General features: G+C 38.3%; 1 protein-coding gene across 4 annotated transcripts in view; it reads left to right on the top strand.

Annotated features, from left to right (window-relative positions):
• The window catches only part of Mid2 (midline 2), a 99112-nt gene that overhangs the window by 61445 nt on the left and 10074 nt on the right, over positions 1-27593 (top strand). For 3 of the 4 annotated variants that reach the window (XM_048335750.1, XM_048335749.1, XM_048335747.1), the window contains exons 4-7: positions 10365-10472; positions 11745-11893; positions 24284-24411; positions 26458-26691. In XM_048335750.1, the coding sequence (XP_048191707.1) occupies positions 10365-10472; positions 11745-11893; positions 24284-24411; positions 26458-26691 (619 nt within the window). The remainder of the gene's footprint in view (positions 1-10364; positions 10473-11744; positions 11894-24283; positions 24412-26457; positions 26692-27593) is intronic. The other variant, XM_048335748.1, reaches the window with a different exon arrangement.

The raw sequence follows: 27593 nt of genomic DNA, 5'->3' as shown, positions 1-27593 counted from the left end.
CTATCAAGTACCTGGGATTTCAGACATGTGTCCTTTTGTCCTGGACTAGGTTATGTAATCTTAAACATTAAAAACTGCCTTTCCCAAGGTTTTTTGAGGTGGATAGATTTACACAAGTAAATTGACAAGATTGACTTAATGATTTTTGCAAGGAAGCTCTATTTTCTTTTCTTTTTTTTCAAATTTTTATTATCAAACTGATGTACAGAGAGGTTACAGTTTCATACGTTAGGCACTGGATACATTTCTTGTACTGTTTGTTACCTTGTCCCTCATACCCCCCTCCCTCCTCCCCCTTTACCTTCCCGCCCCCCCGGAGGTGTTCAGTTCACTTACACCAAACAGTTTTGCAAGTATTGCTTTTGTAGTTGTTTGTCTTTTTTTACCCTGTGTCTGTCAAATTTGGTATTCCCTTACAATTTCCTACTTCCAATACCAGTATACACGGTTTCCAATATACTCAGATAAGATTACAGAGATAGTGTAGGTACAACCACAGGAAGGTGATACAAGAACATCATCAATAATACAAGCTACAGATACACATGGGACGTTGAAAGTAGTTACAACTGTGATATAACAATCGTTTCCATAACATGGAGTTCATTTCACTTAGCATCATCTTATGTGTTCATAAGGGTATAGCTATTGGTCCTTGTGATGCTCTGCTATGACTTGCCTAAACCTGTACTAATTATTCCCAATAAGGGAGACCATAGAGTCCATGTTTCTTTGGGTCTGGCTCACTTCACTTAGTATAACTTTTTCCAAGTCCTTCCATTTCCTTACAAATGGGACAATGCCATTCTTTCTGATAGAGGCATAAAATTCCATTGTGTATATGTACCACATTTTCCTGATCCATTCGTCTACTGAGGGGCATCTAGGTTGGTTCCAGATTCTCGCTATGACAAATTGTGCTGCGATGAACATTGTTGCACTGGTGGCATTTCTGTGATTTTGTTTGTGGTCTTTTGGATAGGTACCCAAAAGTGGGGCTGCTGGGTCATAGGGGAGTTCTATATTTAGCCTTCTGAGGAAACTCCATACTGCTTGCCAGAGTGGCTGAACCAGTTTACATTCCCACCAACAATGAAGTAGGGTTCCCTTTTGGCCACATCCCCTCCAACAATTGTTATTGTTAGTTTTCTTGATATATGACATTCTTACTGGGGTGAGATGGAATCTCAATGTTGTTTTGATTTGCATTTCTTTTATGGCCAGTGATGTAGAGCATTTTTTCATATGTCTCTTGGCCATTCTCATTTCCTCATCAGAGAAGTCTCTTTGTAAGTCTTTAGCCCACTTGATGAGGGGGCTATTGGTTCTTTGCGGTTTTGTTTTGGAAGAAGGTAATTTTTTTAGTTCTGCATATATTTTAGATATGAGGCCTTTGTCTGTTGAATGTCTGGTAAAGATCTTCTCCCAGTCTGTGGGCTTTCTGTTTATCTTGCGAGCTATGTCCTTTGCCCTGCAGAAGCTCTTCAGTTTGATGCAGTCCCATTTGTCCAACCTTTCTTTGATTTGTAGCCTTTCTGGGTCTTTGTTAAGGAAGTTCCGTCCTGCGCCAAGGAGCCCAAGTGTTTCTCCTCCTCCTTCCTTTAGTGTTTTCAGGGTGTCTGTTTTGATTTTGAGGTCTTTAATCCATTTGGAATTGATTTTGGTGCAGGGTGATATATAAGGATCTAGTTTTAGTTTGTTGCATGTGTTGAACCAGTTTTGCCAGCACCACTTGTTAAAGAGGCTATCTTTCTTCCATACTATTGTTTTAGCTCCTTTATCAAAGATTAAGTAGGTGTAGTTCTGTGGGTTCATTTCTGGGTCTTCAATTCTGTTCCATTGGTCTTCAGGCCTGTTGCGGTGCCAAAACCAAGCTGTTTTTATTACTATAGATTTATAATACAGCTTGAAGTTGGGTATTGTAATTCCTCCAGCACTGTTCTTTCTGCTTAGGAGTGTTTTTGCTATTCTAGGTCTTTTATTGTTCCATATGAATTTCTGGATTGCTTCCTCTAGTTCATTAAAAAAATGGTGTTGGGATATTAATGGGTATTGCATTGAATTTGTAGATAGCCTTTGGCAATATTGCCATTTTGATTATATTAATCCTCCCAATCCAGGAGCATGGGAGGTTTTTCCATTTCCTTAGTTCTGACTTAATTTCGTTTTTCAAGCTTTTAAAGTTCTTCTCAAAGAGGTCTTTCACTTCTTTGGTTAAGGTTATTCCTAGGTATTTTATGTTTTTGGGAGCTATTGCAAAAGGAGTTGGGCTGGGGATATAGCCTAGTGGCAAGAGTGCCTGCCTCGGATACACGAGGCCCTAGGTTCGGTTCCCCAGCACCACATATACAGAAAACGGCCAGAAGTGGCGCTGTGGCTCAAGTGGCGGAGTGCTAGCCTTGAGCGGAAGCCAGGGACAGTGCTCAGGCCCTGAGTCCAAGGCCCAGGACTGGCCAAAAAAAAAAAAAAAAAAAAAAAAGGAGTTGCTTTCCTGATTTCAGCCTCCGTCTTTGTTTGGGTCGTTAGCATAGAGAAAGGCCATTGATTTTTGAGGGTTTACTTTATATCCTGCAACTTTGCCAAATTTTTGGATCAGCTCTAGTAGCTTGGGGGTAGAGTCTATGGGATTCTTTAGGTATAGGATCATGTCATCTGCGAAGAGAGAAAGTTTAACTTCATCTTTTCCTATTTGGATCCCCTTTATATTTTCTTCTTGCCTAATTGCTCTGGCTAGGAATTCTAGTACTATGTTGAAGAGAAGGGGAGAGAGTGGACATCCCTGCCTTGTTCCTGATTTTAAAGGGAATGGCTTTAGTTTTTCACCATTTAGAGTTATGCTTGCTGTTGGTTTGTCATAAACTGCCTTGATTATATTCAGGAATGTTCCCTGGAATCCCAGTTTTTCCAGGGCTTTTAGCATAAATGGGTGCTGGATTTTATCAAACGCTTTTTCTGCATCCAGAGATAAAACCATGTGGTTCTTTACCTTGCTCCGGTTGATATGGTGGATTTCATTAATTGACTTGCGTATATTAAACCAATTTTGCAGCCCTGGGATGAATCCAGTTTGATCGTGGTGTATGATTTTTTTGATGACCTGTTGAAGTCGATTGGCCAGAATATTGTTGAGAATTTTTGCATCTATGTTCATCAGGGAGATCGGTCTGTAGTCCTCTTTCCGTGATGAGGAAGCTCTATTTTCTATAGGCATAAAGCCATTTAGTAGTGAGCTAGTTAAATCCATTAATTCAAATCAAGAGCAGACGTTAAATAAGGAAATGGGATCTTTCTCAAACCAAGTAATGTGATAATTCCAGTTGTTTTAAAGTAAAGGTTAAAATACTTGTAAAATATCTTAATGCATTTTCTTTTTTTTTTTGTTGTTGTTGTTGTTTTCTTTTCTTTTTTTTTTTGGCCAGTCCTGGGCTCAGGGCTTGAGCACTGTCCCTGGCTTCTTTTTGCTCAAGGTTAGCACTCTACCACTTGAGCCACAGCACAATTTCTGGCCGTTTTCTATACATGTGGTACTGGGGAATCGAACCTAGGGCTTCATGTATACGAGGCAAGCATTCTTGCCACTAGGCCATATTCCCAGTCCCTCTTACTGCATTTTCAAACAAAACTGAAAAAAAAAAAAAAACAACCACAGGGGCTTTCAAGTATCTTCCAAGTAATTTCAGTTGTTTTACTTACATCATGAAGACAGTTTCTCCCTGGAGTATTTCTTATTCAGGAAACACTTCAAGACTGTTCTTTAAGGGTGCTTCTTGACCTGGAAAGATTTTAATGTCACTTTCACCTTTAGCTATGGATTTTGCCTCTTCAGCCAACTTTCCGCTCTACTAGTTCTACCTGGTTGTTTTATCTCCCCAGATGCAACTGGCCACAGCCTCCTTCCCACTCTAGCTCCCATTTCAACCTGTATTTTCTCTACATCACTACACAGGGGATGGGTAGGTTGCAGAAGGATGGGTGAGAATGATTAAAGAGGTGACGTTGATCTAAATGTGTTGTAGTCATAAAAAAACCCCTTTGTACATCTACTTACATATAATGAAATTAAAGAAATAAAAATACATCACTACAACATAGTTTCTAAGACTTCCCATTCTTGTTTTGATATTTTATGGTGCCAAGTTAATCAGCAAATGTTTCATAACTGTTTGTTGTAGAAGGCACTTTGCCAAGTACAGTGGGAGGAATACTTCTCTTATTGGAGCTTGCTGTGTAGTTGAAGATTTTTGAGCAAGGGAGAACTTCTTTTATTTGATTGTTCCTTTTTGTTCTTAGCCTCCTTGCCTAGGTCCTGAATTCCATTATAATAGTTTCCTAAATTGTCCTCAAGCTTACTAATATCCCATCAAATCAATCTTAGTTCCTCTTGTTTAAAAAAAAAAAAAACGTTAAGAGGCTGGGAATATAACCTAGTGGTAAAGTGCTTGCCTCATACACATGAAGCCCTGGGTTCAATTCCTCAGTACTACATCTATAGAAAAAGCTAGAAGCGGTGCTATGGCTCAAGTGGTAGAGTGCTAGCCTTGAGCAAAAAGAAGGCAGGGACAGTGGTCAGGCCCTGAATTCAAGCCCCTGGACTGGCAAAAAACAAACCTCAGAAAAGGTTAAGTGTGGTATCTCTCCCCATCACTACCTTCTCCCACCTAAATATTTTTAATTAAAATAGATGATATTCAAGCCAGACACCAGTGGCTCATACATGTAGTCCTAGCTACTCAGGAGGCTGAGATCTGAAAAATCACAGTTTAAAGCCAGCTCTGGCAGAAAATTCCTTGAGACTCTTATCTCCAGTTAACCAGCAAAAAGCCTGAAGTAAGCCTGTGGCTTAAGTGGTAGAGCACCAGACTTCAGAGAAAAAGCTAAGGGGCACTGCCTAGGTCCTGAGTTAAAACCCTAGTACCAACCACACAGACACACGCGCGCACACACACACACACACACACACACACACACATGCATTGCATACATGATGCATGGAAACATCACAGTGAAATTCCTTTAGTCATATATGCTAAAATTTTAAAAATAGTTTTCAAAGATATCATAATGCCTATCAAATACAGTTGGATAATATGTTATCTTATTCAAACCTTATTGCTTGACTTAAAATTTCTCTCACTTCTACGTTTGAAATCTAAGTCTTGTTACACCTTTAAAGTTCAATATAAGTCCCAATTTTATCCATTTATCTATTTTCTGCTTGCCTATAATATCTCATTTCAATTTCTGTGATTACAGTCTACATGACTCAATTGCTATTTAACTTATGCTGTCTTGTGTGGCTTGTTTCATATGTATATGGCTCTTCGCCATCTAGATTGCAAATTGATTGAGGTCAGGGCCTCAGTATAATGTACCACACACAAAGATGCTTAATACATGTTTGCTGATGAAGATGAGGATGATTTTTTTCTGGCATTTTTTTCTGGGTCAAGGAAGAATTATTCAGATGCACGATAAAGTTAAGATTTTAGATGTAGGGAGATTAATGAAGGAAACTTTTAAAATAATAGTCCAAAATGTGCTAAGAGCATCAATGTGTTGTTTCCTGGCTTAGATCCTCATTTTATTACCAGAAGTGTTTTAGTAAGATCAAAAAGGAAAGAAGGGAAGAACTATGGAATTACTGAGAATTTACATGGCTACTTAGGGAGAAGCAATCACAGTACTTCTGAACCTGAGGAGCTGTAGTAATAATAGTAGTGAATTGAAAAATAGAAAACCAGAGGTGGAGGGCAGATTTGAAGATAAAATAGCAAGTTTGTTTTTATATATTGGAATTTAAGTAACCCACTATACATGTCTAGAAAGCAGTAAAAGATGTTTTCACCATTCAATACAAGGCAAAAAGTATTTATTTAACATATACTATGTTCCAGTCACTATGCTGGAGATAGATAAAGTCATATAAGACACAATCTCTTCAGAGAGAGAGAGAGAGAGTTCTCCAGAACTCATGTTTAAGTGAGGAAGACAGATTAATACAATTATTGAGATATAAGTTAGTAAACAATATTTCCAAAGGAGGGTGCTTTGGAGATATAAATAAGGGCGCAGAAGATTGAGAAATTGCAAACATGACGATTACTGAGTAGGATCTTGAAAGGTAAGTAGAAGATTGTTCAATAAATGAGGATACGCTTTTCCTAGTAAAAAGATAATCTCAGGCAAACATACAAGACATGAAATTCCATGGGAAAACAACAGAGCCTGAATTTACTAAAGAAAAAGGGATGTCAGAATAAAGAGATGATGAAATGGAAGACAGGTACATTCTCTGCTAGACTGGAGAGGAAGTATATGTAATGGGTAAAATGTGGACCCTCCAGTTAGCCTCCCTGGATCTATATCTCACTGTCACTACTAGCTGGGTAGCCTTGAGCAAGTCATATAATCTCTGTGCCTATGTTATCTGTCAAGTGGGAAAAAGGATACCTGCTTCATGGAATTGTTTTGAGGATTGGGAGAGATGGAGCATACAAATTGATGAGTAATGACTACTATGCAATAAGTGCTATGTAAAGATTAATCTAAGGACTAAATTACAGGAAACAAGGTGCTCTACCATGTGTAGTACACACCCATAGCAAGCTGAAAAGGAACTATAAATGGGAAACTATTATTTGTGTTTACAAATACTCTAAGCAATGGCCTAGGTAATTCTCTTACTTTCAGATGAGTGAGAATTCCTTGACATGTAGATCCAATTTAGGGAAAGAGAGAAGTCTGAGGGAAAAAAGTAGAATGATCAGAGGGACTGTTTATTCAGTAAAGTGGGAAAAGGGTAAAATAAGACTGCAACTCACTAGCAAAGTATTTTGTTTTGGTAAGTTAAACAAGGGTACAGTGAAGTCACCAGCATGCCCATGCTTACTGAAGCGCTATTCACCATAGCCAAGGTATTGAATCAGCCCAGATGCCCCTCAATGGATTAATGGATCAAGAAAATGTGATATACATACACAATGGAATTTTACTCATTCATCAGTAAGAATGATATTGTAACATTTGTGGGGAAAAATATGTTTAATGCAATAAGCCAGACCGAGAGAAACAAAGGATCCATGTTTTCCCCTTATGTGGAAGCTAGAGTTAGCTTACAAGCTCATGGTATGTAATTATATACAAATGTATTAACTGAACTGTGGTAAATTCAGGAGGAATTCAAATAGTGTAATTCCTTAGATAGCCAAAATCAAAGTTCAGGAAAAATAAAACATCAGGAAGTACGTATTTGAATGTGTGGGGTGGGGTCAAAGGGAGAAAAGTACATGAATGAAGAGAAGAGGGGGAAAATGGAGACAAGAATCCAATTTATATCCTACAGAATTAAGAAGAATGAGGGATCATATGTATATAGTCATTGAGCTATTGTGATTCTCTGCTAGGACTATCCGAGATATATTCTAATTATTACCAGTGAGGCAATGCATAGAGTCTATGTTTCTTTGGGTCTGGCTCACTCCACTTAGTATGATTTTTTTCCAGGTCTTTGCGTTTCCTTACAAATGGAGCAATGACATTCTTTCTGATAGAAGCATAGAATTCCATTGTGTATATATACCACATTTTCTTGATCCATTCATCTACTGAGGGGCATCTGGGTTGGCTCCATATTTTAGCTATGGTAAATAATACTGCAATGAGCATGGCTGTACTGGTAGTTTTAGTATGGGCTTGTTTGTAATCCTTTGGGTAAATGCCTAGAAGTGGTGTTGCTGGGTCATAGGGGAGCTCTATGTTTAGCCTTTTGAGGAACCTCAATACTGCTTTCCAGAGTGGTTGATATAAGATGATGCTAAGAGAAATGAACTCCAAGATATGGAAACAAGTGGATTTTCATTGTTATTATTTTTAATATACCATATGAAATTATTTCCTTTGTTCTTACATTTTTCTTCCCTGTGGTCTAGCCCCTGTTGTCACTATATTTGATTTTGGTACCCTTGGTATTGTATATATATTTATCTGAATTAGGGAAGGGAAGGGGAACATCAAAATGGTGAAACAAAGAACAAAGGGTGAATGCAACAGCGAAACTCACAAGACAATATTTTGTAAACTAACTGTACAACTTGAGGGGGTGGAGAGAAGGGAAGGTGGGTGAAAAATGAGGAAGGAGGTAACAAGTTTGACAAGAAATGTACTCACTACCTTATGTATGTAACTGTAACCCCTCTGTATATCCCCTTGAAAATAATTTTTTAAAAAAGAAGAAGAGTAAGGGAAGGGATTGATAGGGAAGAGATGGGTGAGAATATTGAAAGGGACAATATTGATCAAGATTTATTGCATTCATAAACTGCTCTGTTAAATGGCAACTCCTTTGTACAACTACTTAAAGATGATGATGGTGATTAATCATAATCATAATCATAATAGAGAAGTACCTAAGCTGGGAGCCAGTGGCTCATGCCTATAATCCTAGCTACTCAGGAGGCTGAGATCAGAGTATCTCTGTTCAAAACCAGCCCAGGCAGAAAAGCCCGTGAGACTCTTCTCTCCAATTAGTTACCAAAAACAAAACAAAAAAACCCACTGGAAGTGGAGCTGTGGCTCAATAATATAGTGCTAGCTTTAGCAAAAAAAGCTCAATGACAGTACCCAGGCCCTGAGTTCAAGCCCCAGGACTAGCACAAATAAAAATCAAGAAAAGGGGCTGGGAATGTGGCTTAGTGGTAGAGTGCTTGCCTAGCATGCTTGAAGCCCTGGGTTCAGTTCCTTAGTACCACATAAACAGAAAAAGTTGGAAATGGCACTATAGCTCAAGTGGTAGAGTGCTAGCCTTGAGCAAAGAAAAAAAAAGCAAGAAAGGTATCTATTAAGGGATTTAAGGAAAAGAGAAGAGGCAATATGGTCCAGAGGTGGATATTTTGCTGGGGTTAAAAATACATACAGGAGACCTGTGAAGAAAGGTAATGGCTGAAAATGCAACCTTTCCCTGCTAATGAAGCATCTAACCCCTTGAGTTTGGATGAGTTCAAGCAATTCATTCTCTATTCCTCAGCCTTCTAGAGCTCTACTCAAGTGGTCCTTGAATAGACTCTTGGAATTAGTGTGCTTCTCTGTGTGACCACTCTGAAATAAACTGAACCTCATCTGCCTCCCCCGCCAGCCTGGGAGACTCACATAACACAACTCAGTGTGAATTATAGTTTCCCGTTTATCCAGCTATAAGAAGCAAGGCACTGAAATTCTCAGAACTTCAATTTCCCTGTCTTTGAAATGAGAATAAAAGTGGTTACTATGCCAGGTGCCAGGGCTCGTGCCTGTAATCCTAGCTACTCAGGAGACTGAAACCTGGAGGATCGCAATTCGAAACCAGAAAGGTCAGAAATGCCTATGAGACGCTGTCTCCAAGTGACCAGCAAAATGACAGACTGGAAGTATGGTTCAAGTGGTAGATTGCCTGCTGTGAGAAAGCCCAGCAAAAAGGCAAGGTCCTGAGTTTAAACCCTACTGCCAACAAAACAAACCATGAGTGTTGTATCATAAAGCTATAAAGATAATTTAATAGCATTAAGTATCTATAAAGTGCCTGGTGTGCTATGTCCTTGCCTTCCTTCCCCTTTATATTTAGGAAGCCCAAAGATTTGTTTCTCTCCTTTTAGCCCCTTCCTGGGGTGCTCTGTACTATGGATTATCAGCAACTAACAGAGAAGTGGGATAAGTCAGTCCATGGGCTAGCAATGACAAATAGAATATCTCTAGTCTGATTTTGCAGTAGAGATATTTTTATATAGCTAGTATTACAAAAAAGGATAGGTAATCAGATACTGAACAAAAATACCAATAAAGACATACTGGGTGAGAAATACCAGTAAACCACACCTATATGAAAAAATACCTACACATTCATATATCTAGTGTGGAAATCAATCTGCAAATTCATGTACTTGAAATTCAGAAGTAACAAGGAAAATGGAAACCATATTGTAAGAACAATAGAAATCTGTTGTCACAGTATTATTATTGTGTCTGTGGAGGAGAGTCCTTTCTTCCTGACATATGTAAGTCTCCTTACCCTCTTTGCAAATGAATGGCAGGACAGAGTGCTAGAGTAAAGGGAATTGCACAGTGGGAATAACATGCCCCCATCTCATCTGTCCTTCTGCCCAGCCTTCCATTAACCATCATGATCTACCAGAGGCCCGGAGAGCTTCCTATCTGTGGTGCTTCAATGCCCTTGCATCATTAATATCATCATCTCTACTCTTCTTCTAGGAGTGGATCTTATCGAGGGAGGTATGGAAGAAGTTGTGCATGTTTAGCTGTAAGTCCAAACCTTTTAGAGTCAGCAGAGGACAAAAACGACAATCACTGTGTAATACTCTGGACTTTCTTGGCAGGTGAATACTGCTATGCACGAGGCAAAACTTATGGAAGAATGTGATGAGTTGGTAGAGATCATCCAGCAAAGGAAGCAAATGATTGCTGTGAAAATCAAAGAGACAAAGGTAAAGCATGGCATTTCAATGAGGCCAAGGAAGAGCTAACTTTTCACAAATGGCAAAGTTTGATCCTGATAATTACAGTTTGAACTTGGATCATGAAATCATAAGAAATGAGTTGTAGGGACAGTGGCTTAGTGTTATGGACCCAATAAAAATGTTAACAATTTAATGGAAACATTCTAAATGTTGACCTGACTGTTGGTTATATGGGCATATGTATATAGAAATATTCATTGATATGTACACTTAGGATTTGAGTATTTTGTTATTATAGAAGTCATCATTAAAAAAGAAAACAATGGTGGTAGATATTAAATATGGCCAGGGTTTTGGAAGTTTCTCTCTCTCTCTCTTTCTCTCTCTATCTCTCCCTCTCTCTCCCTCCCTCCCTCCCTCCCTCCCTCCCTCCCTCCCTCCCTCCCTCCCTCTCTCCCTCCCTCCCTCTCTCTCTCTTTTTCTTTGAACTCAGGGCCTGGGCACTGTCCCTGAGCTTCTTTTGCTCAAGGCTAGTGCTCTACCACTTGAGATACAGTGCCACTTCTGGCTTTTGGTGTGGTATGGAGGAATTGAACCCAGGGCTTCATGCATGCAAGGCAAGCACTCTATCACTAAGCCACATTCCCAGCCCGGTTATAGAAGTTTCTAACCAGAAAGCTGAAGAATTGTGGCCCAAAAGGTCACGTATGAACCCCCATGCAGCTATAAGGTTTGTTGGCCTGCTGGTCAAAGTTAGTGATTATAAGTTCATGCTGTGGCTATAGTGTGAAACTTTATTAGAAACTGGTTTGATGACCAGCACTTTATACCATGCTGGGTACTTCCAGCTAATACAGAAATTGAAATTTCCAAGGAAACAGATTTGGAAACATGCAGCATTATGAGTAAAGATACTTACAAACATATATGCATGGAGTCATAGAAAATAAGGTGTTTTTGTTAAATGTATGGACAGTAAAATGTAAGCAATGGTAATCTTTGGCTAATAGAATTTCTTTTTTATTTTCAAATTTTCTATAATGAGCATGTATTGCTTTCATAACAAAAAAATTAATGCTACTAATACAAAGATAACTGAGCAATAAATTGGAGAAGGAAAAGTTGGCAGGAGAGACTTAGTGGGGACAGCAAGAAGTTAAGAGGTTAATACGGGGACCGTTGGATACTAAGAAGCCTTATTTTTAGAATCATTGCAGCAAATCTCCTTCATGGTGTTTTATGGCTTTTAATTAAGCACTGTGTGTTTTATCTTTTTATTCCTTTACTAATTCCTTTAAGGTTATGAAACTGAGAAAGTTGGCACAGCAGGTAGCTAATTGTCGCCAGTGTCTTGAGAGGTCAACAGTCCTTATCAACCAAGCTGAACATATCCTGAAAGAAAATGACCAGGCACGGTTTCTACAGTCTGCAAAAAATATTGCCGAGAGGTGGGTTCCCTATATTCTTTGGAAATGCCTGATCTTATGAAAGGGGCTAACTTCAAGTGAAAGAATTCTGTTCAAGCATGTGTGTAGATTCTGCCACCTGAGGACTTTAATTATGGAGCCTTAGTGTTATATTACTTTGTGGATTTCTGGACCCTTCTCTTCATCTTTTCAGCCCTACCAGTTATTGTGGTGTACTGCCCAACATGGGGCCTTTGCTCCTTGCCACTTACTTAGGACTTGAGCTCTCTAGATGGTGATGGTATAGAGAAAAAACAGTTATGGTGACATTGATAGATGGTAACTTTCTGTGTGCAGTTCTTTTTGTTTTCATTTAGTTCTTCTTTACATAAATCCTGTACAATAGCAATTCTTTGACTTTTATTTTGTTGCTCATTACTTTGGAAATCTGATGAAAGTCATAAACCTTATTTCTTAGGTAGGAAATAGATAATTTTGTATACAGTTTCAGAGGACTTGTGAATTCTTAGAAACCCACTCCTAAATTACCATTGGCAAAGAATTCATGTTCTAAAAGTGCATTGTTGAGTACAATTACCAAGGCCTCTGGGGACAAAACCAGATTATTAAGCCAGATTTGACCTCCTTATAGCTCCCTCTCATTCACTGAAGATTTGGGATCAAGGCTCAGATCTTTTTTTATTGCTTTTACTATCATTTTGGTTGACTTAAACAGCACTCACTTGGCTGACCTATATAATGCTCTAGCCATCTAACTTCCTAGACATCCTTTCCTCCAGAGATTCTCACCTATACACCACCTTAACCACTCACTTCCATGAACCACATTCAGAGTTGTATCATCACCCAGAATTGCAGTGAAATCCCAAACTAAGACATCCTACTTTGAATAGTCTCCATGCTTGTCAATATTTTTATCCAAATGCATCTATCCTTAACATTATTGAGACCTGTAAGTCCTGGCTACCTACCTGCTACATCCTGTCTTCACTTTTTATTTTTAGCTTATTTAAGGTATGTGATTTCTCACTTCAGCAACTCTCTTTTCAATCTACCCAATTCCTTTGCCCTTTGCCCTTTTGTCACTGGTAAGATTCTAACTCAAAATCTGTAGCAACCAATGAAAGAAAATTTACAAAGTCTAGGGGTTGGGAATATGGTCTAGTGGCAAGAGTGCTTCCCTTGTATACATGAAGCCCTGGATTCGATTCTTCAGTACCACATATATAGAAAAGGCCAGAAGTGGCACTGTGACTCAAGTGGCAGAGTGCTAGCCTTGAGCAAAAAGAAGCCAGGGACAGTGCTCAGGCCCTGAGTCCAAGGCCCAGGACTGGCAAAAATAAAAAAAGAAAGAAAGACAATTTACAAAGTCTAGTATCCAATCAAAAATTACCAGATATGCAAAGAACCCAGAAAATACAATGCATGAGTAGTAAAAGCATTAGAATTAGTAGGCAAAGGAATCAATACACTTATAATTTTAACTATATATTCAAAAAGCTAGAGGAAGACTGAATCTCTTTTTATATATGGGTGTGCTTATACTTGGGCTTGAACTCAGAATCTTAAGCTTTCACTTTGGGCTGGCACTCTATCACTTGAGCCACATCTCCACTTTCTTTTGCCAGTCCTGGGGCTTGGGACTCAGGGCTTGAGCACTGTCCTTAGCTTCTTTTTTTTTTTTGCTCAAGGCTAACACTCTACCTCTTGAGCCATAGCACCACTTTCAACATTTTGTTTATGCGGTTCCGAGAAATTGAACCACGGCTTCATGCATGCTAGACAGGCACTCTACTGTTAAGCTACATTCCCAGCACCACATCTCTACTTTCAGCAGCTTCTGCTAACCACTGTTCTACTGTCTGCTTTTATGAGCTTGACTGTGCAAATCAAAATAGGCATGGAGAAGGTGGGACTCATTGGATGGATTTAAGATTTATTGTGAGTTCATACAATATTTGCATTTCTGTGCCTGGTGTATTTCACTTAGCATGATGTCCTCCAGGTTCATCCATTCTGTCACCAATGACAAGATTTGGTCTTTTTAAGGCTGAGTAATATTCCATTGTATATGGATATGGTGTTTTATTTATCCATTCATTCATTGACAGAAACATAGAGATTGTTGCCATATGTTTTTGTATTCTCATAAGTAGTCTTCATTTTTGTTCTTGAGCACAATTAAATTACTTGAAAAATTACAATTTCAAGTCTTTCTCTTAAAATTTTTTTTTTTTTTTTTTGGCCAGTCCTGGGCCTTGGACTCAGGGCCTGAGCACTGTCCCTGGCTTCTTCCCGCTCAAGGCTAGCACTCTGCCACTTGAGCCACAGCGCCGCTTCTGGCCGTTTTCTGTATATGTGGTGCTGGGGAATCGAACCTAGGGCCTCGTGTATCCGAGGCAGGCACTCTTGCCACTAGGCTATATCCCCAGCCCTTTCTCTTAAAATTTTTTAGGTGAGGGGTTGGGAAGGTGGCTTATTGGTAGATTGCTTGCCTAGCATGCATGAAGCCCTGGGTTTGATTCCTCAGTACCACATAAACAGAAAAGGCTGGAATACCAAAATCGAGAGACACAGGGTAAAAAAAGACAAACAACTACAAAAGCAATACTTACAAACTGTTCGGTGAAAATGAACTGAACAACTGAACAACTCATGGGGGGAGGGGGAAGGGAAAGAGTGAGGGGGGAGGGGGGAATGAGGGACGAGGTAACAAACAGTACAAGAAATGTATCCAATGCCTAATGTATGACACTGTAACCTCTCTGTAATTCAGTTTTATTATATATATGAAATATAAATATATGAAATATATATATATATATATATATGAAAAGGCTGGAAGTGGCACTACAGCTCAAAGTGGTCGAGTGCTAGCCTTGAGCCAAAAGAAAGTCAGGGACAGTGCCCAAGCCTAAGAACTGGTAAAAAAAAATTATTAGTTGTAGGACTGGGAGTGTGTAGGTCAGTGGCAGAGCATACACCTAACATGTGTAAGTCCTAGGTTTGATCCTAAGCACTCAAAACTTTGGTATGAGAGGTCATAAGAGTAAGGCCTAGAAACAGTATTTCTCACTACTAAGGCAAAACCCGATCTAGGCAAAACTCTTGAATTATGAGATTTTCCTGGAGGAAAGACATCCCAGTACCAAAGACTGTTCCTGCTAATCTCTCCCTACCCTCATCCTGAGCATGGAACACAGCCTTGTGCTTGCTAGACAAGTGCTTTAATATGTCCCTGACTTTTGTTTTATTTTATGTTTCACAATGAGTTTAATGGTGGTATTGACAAGGCTTTCAAAACTAGAAATCCAGCTTTAATATTTTTAATATTCATGTGAAAATGTACACATCTATATTGAATGTCCCTGTAACTGGAGGTTGGATGAATGGTTTAGATTCCTAATTTCCATGCAGAATCACAGGTCTTTGCCACAGGATTTCTATAAGTTTGCCTGACCTGACCACAAACTCATAATCCTTCTGCCTCTGCCTCCCAAGTAGCTGGGATTGCAAGGCTTTGCTACCATACCCAGATTCTCTTATATTTTTAAGTGTCTGTTTCCTTAGCATTGGTAATTTCCTTACTGCATGCATTGATCATTATTCTACTAATACTAGATAGAAACCATCTGATGGTTTCTAGATTTTCTCCATGTAGATATTTTTCCTCTATCTGATACTCTCCCTATGAACTCCAATCAATTTAGTCTCCAAGGATTCTTAGTTCTATCTTCTTTATTATAGGGAACCTGGGAAGCTCTCCCTAGATGTTTGTTCCTGTAAAATTTTACTCCCTCAATATTTTCTGAAGCAAATTCTTCCATAGTTATTTTAAGAAAGTACATAGGACATACATTTTTGTGACCTTTATGTCTGAAACATTAATTTTCACACTTCATACGTTGGAAATATTTTCCTTTGTTCTTCTGAAAGTATAGCTCTATTTTCTACTGACTTCCAGTGTTACATTGAGAAGTTCACTGTGCTTTGATTCCTGATCTGTGGAATATGATTTGTATTTCAAAATGTATGAGCTTTTAAAATTTAATATTATTTAAATTGATAACTCATAATTATGTACACTATTGGGGTCCAATATATTTGGATATATGTGTACAACATGAAATTCTTAAATCCAGATGACTAACATATACTTATTACATTTGATATTTTTTAATGAAATATGAAATTTTCTCTATTAATTCTTTTGAAATGCACTCTATATTACAAATGACTGTAGTCACTCTGCTGTTCACTAGATCTTAAAAAGTATGCCTCCTGTGTAACTAAAACTTTGTGCCCTTTGAACAAGAACTCCCAATTCTCTCCTTTCTTCCAGCAGCTTCTGCTAATCACTGTTCTACTCTCCTTCTGTGAGCTTGACTTTTTAAGGTTTCTTATATGTGAGGTTGTACAGTATTTACGTTTCTGTGCCTGGTGTATTTCACTTAGCATGATGTCCTCCAGGTTCATACATGCTGTCACAAATAACAGGGTTTAGTTCTTTCTAAAGCTGAATAATATTGCATTGTGTATGGACACTGTGTTTTATTTATCTGTTCATCCATTGACAGAAACATAGTCTGATTATGTGTTTTAACTATTATAAATAATACTGTAATGAATATGGTAGGTACATATCTCTTTGACATTGATTTCAAGTCCTTTAGGTATGTACTGTGAAGTGGAATTGTTAAATCATGCTAGTTCCATTTTTCTTTTTTCTACATAATCTTTATGTACTTTGTTACCATGATTATACTAACTTACATTCTCACCAATAGTGGAAAGGAGTTCCTTTTCTCTGTATCCTTATCAACATCTTATCTTTCATCTTTTTAAATAGTATTCTTGAAAATCAATAGCATTTTAAGATCTTATCTTAAGATTCATTTTTTTTTCAAATTTTTACCAAGATTTGCCTGGGTTGTGCATCATTGGTAATACATCTTGGTAACATGCTCTAAGCTTTTCCATTGTGAAGACTAGTAGCCTGGCTCTGGATTTTTTTCCTAACATTATTTATTAATATTTCTTCCTTTAGTCTCTTTCTTCTTCCTTTCTGGAACCCTATAGTCAGATATGGTATGTCATAGATTATTCCTCTAATATTAAAAAATTTCTGTTTTCTATATCTTGATCTTCTTGTTTTAGTATCTAAGATACTTGCTTTAAGTTTTCATCCAATCTTTCTAGCAGAATCTGAATTTCATCATTTGTCTCTTAATTTACAAGAGTCCTTTCTGGATCTTTGGGTTATTTTTTCATTTTTAAAAATTATTATTATAGCTGGATGCTGGTGGCTCATGCCACCAGCTACTCAGGAGTTACTCAGGAGGCTGAGATATGAGGATCATGGTTCAAAGCCAGCCCTGGCAGGAAAGTCCATGAGACTCTTATCTCCAATTAATCAGCAGAACACTGGAAGTGGCTCAAAGTGGTAGAGTGCTAGCCTTGAGCACAAAAGCTCAGGGACAGCACTCAGGCTTTGAACTCGAGTCCCACAATTGGCAAAAAAATTAATTAATAAAATAAAATTGCTATTATAAAGGTAATGTACAAAGAGTTACCATTTCCTAAGTCAATTAATGAGTACATTTCTTTTTGGACAATATCACTCATTCATTCACTCTCTTCCAGTTTTTCTCTCATGTCCCCACATACGAGTTGTGTAGTTCATTTTCAACATAGTGTCTGCTGAGTCCCACTGCTACATTTGTTCATTTTTAGTCCCTCCATTTCTGTGTCCCCTTCTTCTCCCTCCTCAAAGACAGGTAAATGAATAAACAAGACAAAAAGAAAAAGAAAGCCTCTTGTTTCCATCTCCTGGAATTTATTTTGATATTATTTTATATGATCAGAGGCTCAAAGGCATTGTATCTTTGGGTTCCTCCCCTAAGTATATCCTCCTGTGGTTTCCCTGTGTGTAAATGCCTAGAGTCCTGCATAATTTATCATGCCCTGGGGTATTTTAGATCTAGCTTTGGCATATGAGCGAAAACACGTGCCATTTCTCTCGCTGAGCTTGGCTTACCTCACCTGACTCGTAATTGTAATCCCTCTGTACATTGCCTCTAAAATAACAATAAAAATAATTAATTAAAAATTCCATTGTGTATAGGTACGACTTTTTTGACCCTCTCATCTATTTATGACATCTGGACTGTTTCCATAACTTGGTTATTGTGTATATGCAGCAATAAACATGGATGTGCGAGTATCTTTTCAGTACTTCGGCTTGTGATGTTCTTGGTAGATGGCCAAAAGTTATAAGGCTGGGTTCTAGGGAAGATCTATTTTTTTTGTTGTTTTTTTAAGGAATCTCCAGACTGCTGTCCACTGTGGTTGTACTAGCTTACATTCCTACTAACAGTACAGTAGGGTTCCCTTTTTCCTATATCCCCACCAGCATTTGTTGTTGCTTGAATTCACAGTGTTGGCCAATCTTGACTGGAGTGAGATGGAATCTCAAAGTTGTTTTGATTTGCATTTCCTTTATGGCCGGGGATGTTGAGCATTTCCTCATGTGTTTCTTTGCTCTTTACTTATTTTTAACATTTTATTGTTGTTTTATGGACACAAACTATTTGCTTGTTTTCCAGAGAATATTTTTATTTTAAAAAGCTTTCTTTTTCAAAACTCTGCATTGTCTTGGTTTCCTCTAAGTTCCGTTTCTCTGTTAGTTTCTTTTAGTTTCTGTCCTTCCATTCCCTATATTTGGTAAGTTTTTGCCTACCTTTTAAATTTTAATCACTAACAGGTGTTTGGAAGCTGTAACTGAGGTGGAGACAAGATTATAAATTTGAAACAAACTGTGTGTGTGTGTGTGTGTGTGTATATGTGTGTGTATGTGTGTGTTCTGGTACTGGGGCTTGAACTCAGTCCTGAACAGTGTCTTTCAGCTTTGTCTGCTCCAAGCTGATACTTTACCACTTGAGCCACAGCTTCACTTCTAGCTTTGGGGTGAATAACTGGAGTTAAGAGTCTCATGGATTTTCCTACCTAGGCTGGCTTTGAACCACAGTGTTCAGATATCAGCCTTCTAAGTATGAGCCATTAGAACCCAGTGGAACACTATTTTTTTTTTTTTCAGTTCTCGGTTAGCGGTGGAGATTAAGGCCTGTCTGCCAGCATTCTGAGAGCCAAACGGGGAAAAGGAGCTGAGGGTTTTAAAACAGCTTTTAGTATAATGTCAGAACTTGCAAAAAGTAAACCTCACATCTGCTGCCAGAAAGTAGAAGGGACAATTTTGAGTAGATCTGGGTGTCTAGTTATTTTTCATGCAAACGTTCAACTTTATGCCATTAAATCAGCTTGATGTTGTTGGCTTTCTCGTCCAACTTTCTCTGTTCTGTTGTTAGTTACCACACATTCATCCAAACATTTGTTGACAATCTCTTAATTGCTGGCGTCTCCTTTTTTCCATTTTCTTTGTCTTTGTGGGGTTTATGACGTTTCATTCTTTGTCATTTCAGAGGGATTTCATAAAAGCAGAGCTAAAACATACAATTAAACCATTGTATTTAATTGTTACCACTCAATCTTCAACCCTCTGAAATATTTTTCCCACCTCTTTGAAAGTTCTTTTGAAGGTCACCAAAGAAAGACCTTGTTGCTAAACAAAACAAATTCCTTTGTTTCATCTTTCCCTTTCATCTAACTTCATCCCTCTAAATAGTATTTTCTTGATTGACCATTTTTTATTGTTTCGTTCTTTGACAGGCTAGGGTTACACACTGTCCCTGAGCTCACAGCTAGTGTTCTACCACTGGAGCCACAGGTCCACTTTGGCTTTTTAGTATTTAATTGAAGATAAGAATATTACAGATTCCTTCCCTGGGCTGGCCTTGGACTGCTATTCTTAGATCTCAGCCTCCCTAGGAGCTAAGTAGCATGAGCTACTGACGCCTGGCTCTAATTGACCACTTTCACTTGCAATCTCTCTGCTCTTGTGTGCACACTCAAGGTTTCTTTCTTACTCATATGATTGATTTTCCCTTTGTGATCAACTCTTAATTGATCTATTTCTTTAAGGTTATTTTTCTTACCGCTAATGTTTTAGGATAATCTCCTCTCTACACAATTTTCCTTGCAAACCCAGTAGCTCCTAGGGCTTTATTTGCCAGCAAATTGCCATCAATTTTCATGCGATGGTTTCCAAATCCTTACAAAAATCTTTCTTTCATAGATTCAAGGAAGTGGATTGGGCGGCTATCTATGAGGTGTGATTTGAGAATAACATACCCAACCTAAATATCTTTCTCACTGGTTTCTCACAGAATTAAGAATTCCTCCCCAGTAGTATTCATTGTATTATGTTAACGCACCATAATTTCTGATAAAATGAAATTTTAGCTGAGATATCCCATTCGTATTACAAATGGCATTTATCATATTATGTCTAGCAGAGACTTCAGCAAGATGCTAATTTTGGGGTTTTCATAAACACAAATACAGACAGATGCAGGAGGGCTGTGTACATATGCCTCACAATGTTACTTGTAATTCATTCTTAATCTTCTAGCCACATTAGCATTTGAGAGCATAAAATCTATCTTCTAATATATATATATACACATATATACAATATATGTTTTGTATGTGTGTATTCCTAATGTACATATGTGTGTATGTGTGTACATATATACATACATATTTCACAAACATAAAGCCATTCTCTCTTTATTCTCTATTCTGTCATATATGTGTGTGTGTGTATATATATATTTTTTAATTTTATTTATTTTTTTTTTGGCCAGTCCTGGGGCTTGAACTCAGGTCCCTGGCTTCTTTTTGTTCAAGGCTAGCACTCTGCCAACTTGAGCCACAGCGCCACTTCTGGCCTTTTCTATATATGTGGAGCTGAGGAATTGAACCCAGGGCTTCATGTATACGAGGCAAGTACTCTTGCCACTAGGCCATATTCCCAGCCCCTTTTCTGTCTTATATTTGAAACATAATTTATCACATAAATTTCCCCACATCCTTATAAAATCTTATATCCAATGGCCATAAGATTTTTCATCTTTTGATGTATAATACAAAGTTAACTTGATCTTTATTGCTAGACAATTAGGTTACATATGGGATGTTGAGTGCCCTTGTGGCTGTATTTGCATACATCTGTTATTTCCTTAGTAAGAATTTTATGAAGTAGAACTGTAATATCAAAGAATATTTAATTTTAAAGTATTTTTATAGTTAATGTTAAATTGCCTTCAAAATGTCTGTTGATTTCAGTCCTAATAAAATATATAAGCACCATTTAAATAGGCATAGAAAGTTCCTATATTGCATTATTAATAATCTAAATGTCATCTCATTTTAATATATATTCCTTTGATTTCTCATGTAATTGGATTTTAAATATATTTGTTGGTTGTTTGTGTTCATGTTTTTTGAATCAGTTCTGTTTTGTCTATATTCTTGTTACTATTTCATTTGCTTCTTATTCATAAATATCTTGAAAACCTTGTCTACCTGCCTCCAATTTTGACCCCTTCCCGTCTTCTTAAAACATTACATTCCTTTGCCCAAAATGTTCTAGTGGCCCCCATTGTTCTTATGATAAGGGTCAAGGGATTATAGGATAGCTTATAAGGCCCTGCATGACTGCAGCAATAAATGAAAGAAGATACACATTCATATAGCCCTTGTTAGCTAATTCCTATTCAACATATAGATTATTGCTTAAAATTAACTTCCTCTGTAGAGAATGAAGGGGTGACATTGTCCAAAAAGAAATGTACTCATTAACTGACTTATGAAACAGTAACCCCTCTGACATTACCTTTATAATAACAAAAGTTTGACTTCCTCTGGGGAATTTATCATTACTTCCCAAGTCTGTTGTTTATACTCTATATTTTCTTTATATTGATTAATTAATGTCTCTGTTTTTCATGAGCTGTGATTACTTCGAGGGCCAGTATCATTACAAGGATATATTTTCTGTGTGTGTCTCCAACATCTAGCACAGGGACTAATACGTTACTTTTCCTTTCCTTTTCCCCCCTTCTCCCTTGCCCTCCTTTCCCCTCTTCTCCCTTCCCTGCCTCTCTTCTTCTTTTGTCATCCCTCTTACCCCTCTCCTTCCCTCTTTCCCTCCCTTCCCTCCCTCTTCCTTCATTCCTTTGTTTCTTTGTGATTCTGGGGTTTGGTCTCAGGGCCTCACTCTTGTTAGGCAGGTGTTCCGATCACTTGAGCCAAGCTTCCAGCTCCTTTTTTGCACTAGTTATTTTTTAAATAGAGTTTTACTTCCTGCCCATGTTTCATGTATCGACTGTGTTCTTCCTATTTTTCATTTCACACTAGCTAGAATGACGGGCATATGCCATCACACCAAGCTTCTTCCATCAAAATAAGATCTTGCAGACTTTTTGCCCAGGTTGACCTGAAAGTGTGATCCTCTTGATTTCAGCCCCCCACAGAGCTATTGGTTGAGAAGGTGGTTTCATGAACTTTTCTGCCCAGATTGGCCTCAACTCATTAGCTGGTGGTAAATCTCAACCTCACAAGTAGCTAGGAATATAGGCATGAGCCATCAGCATCTAATTACTTCAGTTTTGCTTATTGGATGGATAAATGGAAAAAAAAGAATGAAGATTTAGGAGTCTAGTAAGAAATTTCATAAGCCATATTTCTGGCTTGACTTTTACTCTGAAGAAGTTGTTGCCTGCTTACTCATCTAATCCTAGAAGACTTAGTGTTCAATGTGAGACCTTAAGACAAATGTAGCATTTGTTTATACTGGCCTGCAGCTTTTTCTTGCAACAGCTCCATTTTTATAAACAACCCAAAGCTGTTTGTAGATGTGTAGCAGGGAATACATTCATGAAAATGTGTTTTTATTCAGTTTTTCATTCCCTTACAATTGCTTCACCATAAAAAGTTTCCTTTCTGATATTCTTCTACCTCGTGCCCCGTTTTGCCATTGTAACCTGCATGTTGTTGCCAAGTTAATGTTTCTTCTTGTTATTTTCATATGCATGATCTTAGTTGGCTGTGATTCAGAAGGTCTGATACAGGACTCAAATGTGAATATTTTTTATAAAAGCTTCCCAAGCTCATTCTGACATGTATGTAACCATGGTTAAGAATTACTGAAATTGGCTGGGAATGTGGCTTAGTGGTCGAGTGCTTGCCTATCATGCATGAAGCCCTGAGTGTGATTCCTCAGTACCACATACACGGAAAAAGCTGGAAGTGGCGCTGTGGCTCAAGTGGTAGAGTACTTGCCTTGAGCAAAAGAAGCTCAGGGACAGCACCCAGGCTCAGAGTTCAAGCCCCAGTAACCCGGGACGGGGGCAGAGGGGAGGGTAGAATTGCTGAAATATATGAAAAGTACATTTTTTGATGAAAGAGAGAAGGAACAATATAAATGGATATAAGTACAGAGATTAGAATCAGGTTTTCATGGATTCAATTATATCTTGCTTTTTTTTTATAGTTGTATGATATTGGGAAACTTACTTAACTGTTTAATGTGTCACCTTTCTTACTTACAAAATGGAAGTAACTTCTAACAAAGTAGGAGTAAATTTGAAAATTTATGTAAGTTGCATGCACAGTGCCTTGTATAAACTAATCACTCAACAGATGTTAGCAATTGTTTTTGATTCAACAATTATTTATTTATTATATATCTTACATTGTTTTAGGAACCACACAAAATATAAGAGGTACAAAACATGAACTTCATTCTTGAGTCCTTTAAAAGTAGTTAGGGAGTTAAAATTATCATAGAATTATTCAATTAGAGAATAAAAATGAAATGTAAGTATTGTAAAAATCCAATATGCTAACTGCTTGATGGCTCACACCTATAATTCTAGCTACTCAGGAGGCTGAGATCTGTGGATTGCAGTTCAAAGCCAAACCAGGCAGGAAGATTTGTGAGACTTCTTTTCTACAATCAACTATCAAAAACCCAGAAACGGAGTTGTAGCTCAAGTGATAGAGTTCAAGTCTTAGCACTGACACCAAAAAGTGGGGAGGGCAGTAATAAGGAAGATGACATTAACCCAGCTTGTTGGTTTGTTGATTAGCATGAAAAAGAGGGAGGAAGAAAGAAATTCTTAAATTGCTCTTACCAAGCCATCAGAGGTCTAGTTTTGAGGCTGCCTGCCAGATGGAAAATGATGCAGAGGGGAAAAAATTCTGTATTTACTTCTCAAAATTAAGACAGGATGGGAGAGTGTGTTTGAGGGACATATGTGAGCAAATATGCTATAATTCTTAATTGGTTCCTGACAATTAAAATTGAAATGATTTTCATTGGGAAAGAACAGATATGATATGATATTTTCCCTTGCTTATTTATTTGCCTGTTGTTAAACAAGAAATCAAATAGTGGATGGAGGTTTCAAGCTTATTTTGATGTATATTGATGCACTTTTTTTCTTTTAGGGTCGCTATGGCAACTGCATCTTCTCAAGTTCTGATTCCAGACATCAATTTTAATGATGCCTTTGAAAACTTTGCCTTGGATTTTTCTAGAGAAAAGAAACTGTTGGAGGGGCTAGACTACTTAACAGGTGTGAAAATATTGCACTTTTTTGCTTGTTTATATATTTTTCTTTGGATGTGTTTTCAGTTTAATGTAATCTGAAAAGGACAATATTTATAATGTTTTTAAATAGACTTAGACATGATAGATGTATGTTTAGGTAAAATATATTTGAGTTCATCCCCCATTGTAACAGAAAAGAAAGCTGATTAATCAAATATTTAGCTCTATTCTAAAGTTTCATATGAAGTGTCAGAGGTATTTGTAGTCAGCATTAGTTTTCAAGACAGACTGCTTGTAAGAAGCAGCTGCCAGAGAGGATAAGGGTATCTTCACCATTCACACCAGTTTCCTCATATTTGTGCCAATCATGGTATAGTCAGTTATGTAAATGAAAGAGTTCAAGCCCCAGGACACAAACACACACACACACACACACACACACACACACACGCACGCGCACACACACACACGCACACACACACACACACCCCAGATGATAATGGACAATATTAAGGAGGAAGACATTAACCCAGTTTGTGGGTTTGTTGATTAACATGAAAAAAACAGAGAGGTAGAACCCCTGGGTCTAGGTTGGAAATGACCATTGTGGCAGTTGATCTTTTTTTTTTTCTTTTTTTGTCATTGGTGGGGCTTAAACTCAGAGCCTGGATACTGTCTCTGAGCTTTTGTGCTCAAGGCTAGCACCGTACCACTTTGAGCCACAGCTCCATTTCCGGTTTTGGGGTGGATAATTGGAGATAAGAATCTTACAGACTTTTCTGCCTGGGCTGGCTTTGAGCCATGATCCTCAGATCTACAGGCGTGATCCACCAGCACCACTGGCTGGCCGCAGTTGATCTTCTGTTGAGCCAAAAAACCTTTCAAAAGGATGCTCCCAACAAAGGCTTACCAGTAACAGTATTTAACCTGAAAAAAAAATTTGAAAGAGTGTTTAAAAACAGCTATCAAGAGTGACAGGGTACAATTGTTAAAATGTCTGAAATAAAGGCTAATAAATTTCTACAAAAGGCCAGATGCCAGTGGCTCACACCTCTTATCCTAGCTACTCTGGAGGGTTAGATTTGAAGATCTCGGTTCAAAGCCAGCCCAGGCAGTCTGTGAGACGCTTATCTCCAATTAATCACAGAAAAAGCCAGAAGTGGTGCTGTGGCTAAGTGGGAGAGTGCTAGCCTTGAGGAAAGAGGGGCTCAGGGACAGCACCCAAGCAAAGAGTTTGAGCCCTGAGACTGGAAAAAATATAAACAAATAAATAAATAAATAAATAAATTTCTACAAAAAATAGAAAATATGAGATGCCACCAGCCTGTTAAAAGTGCTGGCTACTTATTGCATGATTATTTCATGAGAAAGATGTACATCTTTTGTCAAATAAAAGTTATTTTGAGATAAAAGGAAGTAGCCAGGTGCTGGTGGCTCATGCCTGTAATCCTAGCTACTCAGGAAGCTGAGATCTGAAGATTGTGATTCAAAGCCAAACCAGGCACAAAAGTTCATGAGAGTTCTATATCCAAGTAACTACTAGAAAACTGGAAATGGAGCTGTGGCTCAAAGTGGCACACTGGCCTTGAGCAAAAGAACTCAGGAACAGCACCCAGGCCCTGATTTCAAGCCCCACAATTGACAAAAGAAATAAAAAAAGAAATGAAAGGAAGTAGATTGAGAAAAGAAAAGTATGTGACTATTTTGCTGGAAAGTGTACGTATGTGTTTATATAGGGCCAGATGGACAGTCAGTGAACTCATCACAATAGCTAATGCATATACATACATTTGCCTGAAATATCTTCATTATTGAAACAGTGGTTCTGTTTCAGGTTGCATGGGTCTTGCAATGTAAAATTTCTTCTCTCAGACTTCTCCAGAGCCAGAACTGTATCTAAATAGAATGCTTCTCAAGTATGTGTGATATTCTGGGTTTAACCCCCAGTATTGAGGAAACAAACAAATGACTCTTCCTCTCCAAGTCATGTTGACTCAGACAGGAAGACCAAGAATTATAAAATTCCAGAGAGTGTTTCTTACCTTTCTTTCCCCCCTATTTTTTCTTACAGCCCCAAACCCACCATCTATCCGAGAAGAACTCTGTACAGCCTCCCATGACACCATTACAGTCCACTGGATCTCGGATGATGAGTTCAGCATCAGCTCCTATGAGCTTCAGTACACCATATTCACTGGCCAGGCTAACTTCATCAGTAAGTCATGGTGTAGTTGGGGCCTGTGGCCAGAGATAAGGAAATGTAAGGAAGCAGTAAGCTGCTCAAGATTGGCCGGGGCGCCACGAGGCAAGTGTTTGTAAGACATGCTAGGTTGTTTAGTATAGTCTTTCATAGACAGCATAAGCTCCCCGGGGTATTGTGAAGCTCTTACTGCTGGGTGACAAGCAGTTTGTGCATTTCTCTGCTGGACAGCCATTGAGGTCATTCCCATTTGTTTGTCACTTCACAGTCCCAAGTAGAGCACTGCTCAGTATTTGTTCCTAGATAGTTAAGCCACCATCATTTCTCGCCCCATGTGTGTGAACATCTCACTCCCTGACTCTTCTTTCACTTCATTATCATGATATAACATATTATGTTCCAAGAGTATTTCTGCCTTTACCATACCTGTATGTATCAGTGAGTATGGTGACAAGCCTTCTGCCTCTGTCACGCTTCTCTTTACTCCTTCCCTCTTTCCACAAAGAATTACAGTAAATTTGAAAATGTGTTAGAGCCAGGCCTACTGGTGTATACCTATAATTCCAGCACTTGGAAGGCTGAGCCAGGTGGGTCACAAGTTCAAGGCCAGTCTGGGCTACATAGGAAGACCCTGTCTCAAAACACAACACAACAACAAAAACAACAAATTAAAAAAATACTGATGAGCCACAAAATGGAAGATGATTTTTAAAAAGCAGTTGTTTAGCTCACATACTAAGACTTTAACTTCCTATGAATTGGAGGAGGATAAGGCAGAGTAGGAATTTAACTCATTGATCACCGTTGAGAAGCAGTGAAAGTTCCCTTCAAAGCAGTAGGAATTCAATTAGAATTAAAGCTAACTTCAGTAGTCAGATGCAGGTATCTGACTCCTGTAATCCTAGCTACTCAGGAGACTGAGATCTGAGGATCATGGTTCAAAGCCAGCCTGGGCAGGAAAGTCTCTGAGACTCTTACCTCCAATTAACCACCAAAAAAACCCCAAA

Source organism: Perognathus longimembris, chromosome 28 (genome assembly GCF_023159225.1).
Source record: "Perognathus longimembris pacificus isolate PPM17 chromosome 28, ASM2315922v1, whole genome shotgun sequence".
Lineage (NCBI taxonomy): Eukaryota > Metazoa > Chordata > Mammalia > Rodentia > Heteromyidae > Perognathus > Perognathus longimembris.
The sequence above is the reverse complement of the archived record's forward strand: the minus strand, read 5'-3'. Positions and strand labels throughout refer to the sequence as shown.